Below are 10,108 nucleotides of genomic sequence, written 5' to 3' on the forward strand. Positions count from 1 at the left end.
CGATAGCATGCACCCAAGGGCTCTTACGGAGCTAAATTGAGTAATAGCCAAACCATTATATTCAATATTTTAAGGACTCCATTTCCACAGGCTCAGTACCACAAGATTGGCGTAAAGCAGAAGTTGCGCCTATATTTAAAAAGGGAGCTAGATCACAACTGGGGAATTACAGCCCTGTAAGCCTGACTTCAATAGTGGGGAAGCTACTTGAAGGTTTAGTATGGGATAATATTCCTAATGGATAACAACATTAGTAATAGTCAGCATGGATTTTTTTAAGGATAGGTTGTGCCAAACTAACCTTAATAGTTCAGGAGGTAAGTAGGAATTTAGACCAGGGCAATGTAGTTGATGTGGTCTACTATGATTTTGCAAAGGCTTTTGATACAGTGCCACCCAAGAGGTTAGTGTACAAAATAAAGGAAATTGGTCTGGGTAAAAAAAAACTTCTACCTGGATTGAAAACTGTCTGAAGCATAAACAACAGAGAGTTATCATAAATCGAACCTTTTCAGGCTAAAATTGTGAGTGGAGTACCTCAATGTTTGGCACTGGGGCTACTGCTTTTTAGTTTGTTTATTAATGACCTTGAGGTGGGCATAGAGAGCAAAGTCTCCATCTTTGATGACATTAAATTCTGGAAGGTAGTAGAATCAGAGCAGGGTGTCATTTCTCTCCAGAAGGACTTGGATAAACTGGGAACATGGGCAGGTAAATGGCAGATGATGTTTAAAGCTGCAGTTCAGTCAATATCCTGCATGTGTTTTTTTTAATAAATCAGTTCTGTAGTAAGAAAAAATACTTTTAGCATTTTCTGTTTTTAAAAAAACAACTTTGAAAGACCAATTTTCTTGTATTCTATTTTAACAGCCATTTGCTAAGGCACTGCCCCTTCATGTCCTGTCACAAGCCCTGGCACATCCCTTTGTCAGCCCTGCCCTCCCTCTAGCACATGTCAGTGCAGGAGTGCTCATGAATATTCATGAGCTTCCACTGAGTGACAGAAGCAGAAGAAAAACATATCCCTTCACTAATGATGTCACCAAATTTCGTCGATCAATATATGGAGAACGAAATTGACCGGCAGCTATACAGTTCTATAGGTAAGTAGAGATTGCCCACATAAAACTATTGAAGTAAAAAAATTAATTAAAAAAAAAAAAAGACTTAACTGCAGCTTTAATACAGATACATGCATGGTTATGCATTTGGGAATAAACAGGCTAATTACAAATTAAATGGGACAACATTAGGTCAATCCTTGATGGCGAAGGGTTTAGGAGTGCCTGTAGACAGCAGGCTTAGAACAGTGCTCAATGTCAGGCAGTAGCTGCAAAGAGTGTGAATATATTAGGCTGTGATGGCAGATACAATAGATATTTTTAAGAAAAGGTTAGACAGTTTTCTAAAGGAAAGGTATACAGGGATATACCAAATAAGTAAACATGGGAAGGATGTTGATCCAGGGAGAAATCTGATTGCATTACTAGAGTCAGGAAGGAATTTATTTTTCCCCTTATGAGACATCATTGGATGATGTTTCACCGGGTGTTTTTGTCTGCCTCCTGGATCCATATACTGTAAATACAAATAGAGGATATGTATCTGTCCTCTAAATGTAGCATAGGTTGAACCCAATGGACATGCTGTATGTCTTTTTTCAACCTCAGCAACTATACAACTCTCCCATGGACAATGTTACACTCACTGTCACATTCACTGTTACATACACGCTGTCCTATATACGGTACACTGTCACACTCACTCTCTGTTTTTCGGGATCCACATAGCGGATTCCAAAGTAATCTTTCTCCAGCAGGTTCAGGTGGTGACACAGAAGGTCAAACAGGTACTGACCCTTAGCATCTCTCTGCAACACAGAGCATGATAAATGACACACCGCCCCGACTGGAAGAGAGAGAGGGGGAGGAAGAGAGAGAGAGATAGAAAGGGAGCGAGAGAGAGGGAAAGAAATGGCAAGAGATAAGAGAGGAAGGGATAGAGAAATGGAGGACAGAGAGAACCCAGACAGGAAGCAGAAAAGGGGAGGAAGATAGAGAGAAGATAGGAGGGACAGCAAAAAGAGGACAGAGAGAGAAGGAAACAGAAAAGAAGGGAGAAAGAAAGAGACAGAAAAAGGAGGGAGAGAGGGAGAGAGAGGGAGAGGGAGGGAGAGGGAAGGAGGGAGAGCGAGGGAGAGAAGGTGGAAGTTTGCACAAAAGAGGACAGAGAGAGGACTGAATGTCACTTAACCCGTTCCTTGCTAGAGCCCTGCAAAACTAAACTTAACCCCTTCTCACAAGGATAATCTCCATGAATAGCAGCCCCTCCTTCCCTCATGATGGCTCTTAATAGAATTCTAATTTTATCCTGATTAATTCTTGTGATGACGAACAAACAGAGCTCAACTTCACTTCTAATTAACACCCCCCTCCCCTCCCAGAAATCCACCACACGTCCCCAATTCCAGGGTAGGGGGGGGGGGTCGGCAAAGCCAGAGAAGGGAGAGAAAGAGAGAGGGGAGTGAATTAACAGAAAAGGGGGAGACAAGGAGAGACTGGGAGCCTGAGAAAGGGAGAGAAGAGACAGAAAGAGTAGAGGGGTAGAGACAAATAGAGAGGGATGGGACAGTGAAAAGAGGGAGACAAAGAGAGAGGGGGGAAAGTGAGGGGGAAATAGAGAGAGAGGGGCAAAGTGAGAGGGGAGACGGAGAGAGAGGGGGCAAAGTGAGAGGGGAAACAGAGAGAGATGGGGGGCAAAGTGAGAGGGGAAACAGAGAGAGAGAGGGGGGGGCAAAGTGAAAGGGGAAACAGAGAGAGGGGTGGAATCAGGGGGATTGGAGAGGGAGACAAAAATAAAGAATTTAGAGCCAGGATATAGAAGCTGTTATCTCCCCAACGCTCTCTGTCTGTGTCCTCTCCTATACCTCACTCATCTCTCTCCCCCATACCTCACTCATCTCTCTCCCCCCATACCTCACTCATCCCCCCCCCCCATACCTCACTCATCTCTCTCCTCCATACCTCACTCATCTCTCTCCCCCATACCTCACTCATCTCTCTCCCCCATACCTCACTCATCTCCCCCCCCCATACCTCACTCATCTCTCTCCCCCATACCTCACTCATCTCTCTCCCCCATACCTCACTCATCTCTCTCCCCCATACCTCCCTCATCTCTCTCCCCCATACCTCACTCATCTCTCCCCCCATACCTCACTCATCTCTCCCCCATACCTCAATCATCTCTCTCCCCCCCATACCTCACTCATCTCTCCCCCATAACTCACTCATCTCTCCCCCATACCCTCACTCATCTCTCCCTCCCATACCCTCACTCATCTCTCTCTCCCATACCCTCACTCATCTCTCTACCCCCCCCATACCTCACTCATCTCTCCCTCCCATACCTCACTCATCTCTCCTCCCCAGCGCTGTGTGTGTGAGCTCTGAGTGTGCGCCTGGCAGGGAAAGGGTTACGTTGCTGCGTTCCTGGCCCCTGATGACAGAACGAAGCTGTCAGAAGCTGTCACCAGACTCCCTGTGTGCTGTCCTGACGTCTGTCACATACTGTGACCTCCTTAAGGTTTAAGACGAGTAGAAAAGTGACATGAGTCACTAAAATGTCTAGTTTTTGAAAATGCTCTGTCATTGTGTCCCTCCTCTAAAAGTTTCTATCACCATGTGTACTTCCAAGAATTCTCATTATGTGTCCCTCCCGCGAGGATACGAGCAGCTTCCGACCCCAGAACTCACTATCTAATTTACACAGACGCAGCAGCATGTAATGATTAAAACTCAGACAGAATATCCCCCCGACAGTGCAGTAAGTGAAAGTGCATTAGTGTAACACACACAGTGATAGCAGTAAGTGAAAGTGCATTAGTGTAACACACACAGTGATAGCAGTAAGTGAAAGTGCATTAGTGTAACACACACAGTGATAGCAGTAAGTGAAAGTGCATTAGTGTAACACACAGTGATAGCAGTAAGTGAAAGTGCATTAGTGTAACACACACAGTGATCGCAGTAAGTGAAAGTGCATTAGTGTAACACACAGTGATAGCAGTAAGTGAAAGTGCATTAGTGTAACACACAGTGATAGCAGTAAGTGTAAGTGCATTAGTGTAACACACAGTAATAGCAGTAAGTGAAAGTGCATTAGTATAACACACAGTGATAGCCGTAAGTGAAAGTGCATTAGTGTAACACACACAGTGATAGCAGTAAGTGTAAGTGCATTCGTGTAACACACACAGTGACAGCAGTAAGTGCTTTCGTGTAACACACAGTGATAGCAGTAAGTGAAAGTGCATTAGTATAACACACAGTGATAGCAGTAAGTGAAAGTGCATTAGTGTAACACACACAGTGATAGCAGTAAGTGTAAGTGCATTCGTGTAACACACACAGTGACAGCAGTAAGTGTAAGTGCTTTCGTGTAACACACACAGATAGCAGTAAGTGTACGTGTATTAGGAGTAACACTCAGTGATAATAGTAAGTGTACGTGCATTAGGTATAACACACACAGTTATAGCAGTAAGTGCATTAGTGTAACACACACAGTTATAGCAGTAAGTGCATTCATGTAACACACAGTGACAGCAGTAAGTGTATTAGTATAACACACACATTGACAGCAGTAAGTGTATTCGCGTAACACACACAGTGATAGCAGTAGGTGTATTAGTGTATAGCAGTAGGTGTATTAGTGTAACACACACAGTGACTGATAGCAGTAGGTGTATTAATGTAACACACACCGTGATAGCAGTAGGTGTATTAGTGTAACACACACAGTGACAGCAGTAAGTGTATTAGTGTAACACACAGTGACAGCAGTAAGTGTATTAGTGTAACACACACAGTGACCGCAGTAAGTGTATTAGTGTAACACACAGTGATAGCAGTAGGTGTATTAGTGTATAGCAGTATGTGTGTAAGCTTAACACACACAGTGACTGATAGCAGTAGGTGTATTAATGTAACACACACAGTGATAGCAGTAGGTGTATTAGTGTAACACACAGTGACAGCAGTAAGTGTATTAGTGTAACACACAGTGACAGCAGTAAGTGTATTAGTGTAACACACAGTGACAGCAGTAAGTGTATTAGTGTAACACACAAAGTGATAGCAGTAGGTGTATTAGTGTAACACACACAGTGATAGCAGTAGGTGTATTAGTGTAACACACACAGTGACCGCAGTAGGTGTATTAGTGTAACACACACAGTGACAGCAGTAGGTGTATTAGTGTAACACACACAGTGATAGCAGTAAGTGTATTAGTGTAACACAGACAGTGACAGCAGTAGGTGTATTAGTGTAACACACACAGTGACCGCAGTAGGTGTATTAGTGTAACACACACAGTGACCGCAATAGGTGTATTAGTGTAACACACACAGTGATAGCAGTATGTGTATTAGTGTAACACACACAGTGGCCGCAGTAAGTGTATTAGTGTAACACACACAGTGATAGCAGTAGGTGTATTAGTGTAACACACACAGTGACCGCAGTAGGTGTATTAGTGTAACACACACAGTGACAGCAGTAGGTGTATTAGTGTAACACACACAGTGATAGCAGTAAGTGTATTAGTGTAACACAGACAGTGACAGCAGTAGGTGTATTAGTGTAACACACACAGTGACCGCAGTAGGTGTATTAGTGTAACACACACAGTGACCGCAATAGGTGTATTAGTGTAACACACACAGTGATAGCAGTATGTGTATTAGTGTAACACACACAGTGGCCGCAGTAAGTGTATTAGTGTAACACACAGTGATAGCAGTAAGTGTATTAGTATAACACACACATTGACAGCATTAAGTGTTTTCGCGTAACACACAGTGATAGCAGTAGGTGTATTAGTGTAACACACACAGTGACAGCAGTAAGTGTATTAGTGTAACACAAACAGTGACCGCAGCAAGTGTATTAGTGTAACACACACAGTGATAGCAGTAAGTGTATTAGTGCAACACACAGTGACAGCAGTAAGTGTATTAGTGTAACACACACAGTGACAGCAGTAAGTGTATTAGCGTAACACAGTGATAGCAGTAAGTGTATTAGTGTAACACACACAGTGACAGCAGTAAGTGTATTAGCGTAACACAGTGATAGCAGTAAGTGTATTAGTGTAACATACACAGTGATAGCAGTAAGTGTATTAGTGTAACACACACAGTGATAGCAGTAAGTGTATTAGTGTAACACAGACAGTGACAGCAGTAAGTGTATTAGTGTAACACAGACAGTGACAGCAGTAAGTGTATTAGTGTAACACACAGTGACAGCAGTAAGTGTATTAGTGTAACACACACAGTGACAGCAGTAAGTGTATTAGTGTAACACACACAGTGACAGCAGTAAGTGAATTAGTGTAACACACACAGTGATAGCAGTAGGTGTATTAGTGTAACACACACAGTGACCGCAGTAGGTGTATTAGTGTAACACACACAGTGATAGCAGTATGTGTATTAGTGTAACAAACACAGTGACCGCAGTAGGTGTATTAGTGTAACACAGACAGTGACAGCAGTAAGTGTATTAGTGTAACATACACAGTGATAGCAGTAGGTGTATTAGTGTAACACACACAGTGACCGCAGTAAGTGTATTAGTGTAACACAGTGATAGCAGTAAGTGTATTAGTGTAACACACACAGTGATAGCAGTAGGTGTATTAGTGTAACACACACAGTGACCGCAGTAGGTCTATTAGTGTAACACACACAGTGATAGCAGTAAGTGTATTAGTGTAACACAGACAGTGACAGCAGTAAGTGTATTAGTGTAACACACAGTGACAGCAGTAAGTGTATTAGTGTAACACACAGTGACAGCAGTAAGTGTATTAGTGTAACATACAGTGACAGCAGTAAGTGTATTAGTGTAACACACACAGTGATAGCAGTAGGTGTATTAGTGTAACACACACAGTGACCGCAGTAGGTGTATTAGTGTAACACACACAGTGATAGCAGTATGTGTATTAGTGTAACACACACGGTGATAGCAGTAAGTGTATTAGTGTAACACAGTGATAGCAGTAAGTGTATTAGTGCAACACACAGTGACCGCAGTAGGTGTATTCGTGTAACACACACAGTGATAGCAGTAAGTGTATTAGTGTAACACACACAGTGACAGCAATAGGTGTATTAGTGTAACACACACAGTGACAGCAGTAAGTGTATTAGTGTAACACACACAGTGATAGCAGTAGGTGTATTAGTGTAACACACACAGTGACCGCAGTAGGTGTATTAGTGTAACACACACAGTGACCGCAGTAGGTGTATTAGTGTAACACACACAGTGATAGCAGTATGTGTATTAGTGTAACACACACGGTGATAGCAGTATGTGTATTAGTGTAACACACACAGTGACCGCAGTAGGTGTATTAGTGTAACACAGACAGTGACAGCAGTAAGTGTATTAGTGTAACATACACAGTGATAGCAGTAAGTGTATTAGTGTAACACAGTGACAGCAGTAAGTGTATTAGTGTAGCACACACAGTGACAGCAGTAAGTGTATTAGTGTAACACACACAGTGACAGCAGTATGTGTATTAGTGTAACACACACAGTGATAGCAGTAGGTGTATTAGTGTAACACAGTGACAGCAGTAAGTGTATTAGTGTAGCACACACAGTGACAGCAGTATGTGTATTAGTGTAGCACACACACAGTGACAGCAGTAAGTGTATTAGTGTAACACACACAGTGACAGCAGTATGTGTATTAGTGTAACACACACAGTGATAGCAGTAGGTGTATTAGTGTAACACAGGGACAGCAGTAAGTGTATTAGTGTAACACACACAGTGATAGCAGTAGGTGTATTAGTGTAACACAGTGACAGCCGTAAGTGTATTAGTGTAACACACACAGTGACAGCAGTATGTGTATTAGTGTAACACACACAGTGATAGCAGTAGGTGTATTAGTGTAACCCAGTGACAGCAGTAAGTGTATTAGTGTAGCACACACAGTGACAGCAGTATGTGTATTAGTGTAGCACACACACAGTGACAGCAGTAAGTGTATTAGTGTAACACACACAGTGACAGCAGTATGTGTATTAGTGTAGCACACACACAGTGACAGCAGTATGTGTATTAGTGTAACACAGTGACAGCAGTAAGTGTATTAGTGTAACACACACAGTGATAGCAGTAGGTGTATTAGTGTAACACAGTGACAGCAGTAAGTGTATTAGTGTAGCACACACAGTGACAGCCGTATGTGTATTAGTGTAACACACACAGTGACAGCAGTATGTGTATTAGTGTAACACACACAGTGACAGCAGTATGTGTATTAGTGTAACACACACAGTGACAGCAGTATGTGTATTAGTGTAACACACACAGTGACAGCAGTATGTGTATTAGTGTAACACACACAGTGATAGCAGTAAGTGTATTAGTGCAACACACACAGTGACAGCAGTATGTGTATTAGTGTAACACACACAGTGATAGCAGTAGGTGTATTAGTGTAACACAGTGACAGCAGTAAGTGTATTAGTGTAACACACACAGTGATAGCAGTAGGTGTATTAGTGTAACACAGTGACAGCAGTAAGTGTATTAATGTAGCACACACAGTGACAGCAGTATGTGTATTAGTGTAACACACAAAGTGACAGCAGTAAGTGTATTAGGTGCATGTATATAGAATACCAGGGTCACTGCCTCTCACTGTGTAACACCCCCCTGTGTCCCTCATAGTCACAGTCTATGTGACTCCCCCCCCCCCTGTGTCCCTCATAGTCACAGTCTATGTGACTCCCCCCCCGTGTCCCTCATAGTCACAGTCTATGTGACTCCCCCCCCCTGTGTCCCTCATAGTCACAGTCTATGTGACTCCCCCCCCCTGTGTCCCTCATAGTCACAGTCTATGTGACTCCCCCCCCCCCTGTGTCCCTCATAGTCACAGTCTATGTGACTCCCCCCCCCCGTGTCCCTCATAGTCACAGTCTATGTGACTCCCCCCCCCTGTGTCCCTCATAGTCACAGTCTATGTGACTCACCCCCCCCCCCCCCCCTTTGTCCTTTGTGCCACCTCTGTGTTCCTCTCCCCCCATATTTGCTGTGTCCCTGTCTCCAGCTAGGACCCCCTGCCCCGGGTATCACCCCCACCTGCCCCCCCCCCCGGGTATCACCCCCCCCTGCCCCCCGAGTATTACCCCCCACCCCCCACTGCCCCCCCGGGTGTCGGTGCCCCCCTGTCCCCCTTTCCCCGGTGCTCCCGTCACCTGCACGTTGCACGTATACTCCGAGTCGTCCAGCAGCCTGACGGTGCACACGCAGTGCGGCTCCAGGCTGCGGCTGCTCCCGCTCATTAGGCGGCTCAGCATCCTCCCGACACCGGCTCACACCCGCTCCGGGTCACCGTGCGCCCGACGGGCTGCGCTGCATGCTCCGCCCCCCACACCCGGGACCCGCCAATCAGAGCACCCGGACAGGAGAAAGACACCTTCCGAACCAATAGGAGCTCGGAGACTGGACAGAGATAACTGATATCCGCCAATAGGAAGGAGGGGCGGGGCTCCGGCATCCTCACTACAATTATTATTGGTACCCGAAGACATTTGTCAGCGAGTAGTATACACCAGCTATATATATACACCTACATACACCCATATAATATACTATATACACATACATACACCCATATAATATACTATATAAACCCCATACACCTACATACACCCATATAATATCCTATATACACCTTATACACCTACTGTATATACACCCATATAACATACTATATACACCCCATGCACCCATATAATATACTATATTCACCCTATACACCTATATCATATACTATATACACCCATATAATATACTATATACACGCCAATATAATATACGATATACACCCTATATACACCAATATAATATACTATATACACCCTATACACCTATATAATATACTGTATACACCCTATACACCCATATAATATACTATATGGACCTATATACACCAATATAATATACTATATGCACCCTATATACACCTATATACTATATAAGCTCCATACACCTATATACACCCATATAATA

At 43.7% G+C, this 10,108-nt stretch overlaps 1 protein-coding gene across 3 annotated transcripts in view; it reads right to left on the reverse strand.

Moving 5' to 3' along the window:
- FRMD5 (FERM domain containing 5) overlaps nt 1–9,468 on the reverse strand; it is a 43,430-nt gene extending 33,962 nt beyond the window's left edge. For 2 of the 3 annotated variants that reach the window (XM_075581736.1, XM_075581735.1), the window contains exons 1-2: nt 9,292–9,468; nt 1,766–1,870 (exon numbers count right to left, since the gene is read on the reverse strand). In XM_075581736.1, coding sequence (XP_075437851.1) covers nt 1,766–1,870; nt 9,292–9,393 — 207 coding nt within the window. In that variant the 5' untranslated portion in view covers nt 9,394–9,468. Of the gene's footprint in view, nt 1–1,765; nt 1,871–3,409; nt 3,594–9,291 lie in introns of those variants that run through there. The other variant, XM_075581737.1, reaches the window with a different exon arrangement.
- Between the last annotated feature and the right edge of the window lie 640 nt (nt 9,469–10,108).

Source organism: Ascaphus truei, unplaced genomic scaffold (assembly GCF_040206685.1).
Source record: "Ascaphus truei isolate aAscTru1 unplaced genomic scaffold, aAscTru1.hap1 HAP1_SCAFFOLD_1547, whole genome shotgun sequence".
NCBI classification, from domain to species: domain Eukaryota; kingdom Metazoa; phylum Chordata; class Amphibia; order Anura; family Ascaphidae; genus Ascaphus; species Ascaphus truei.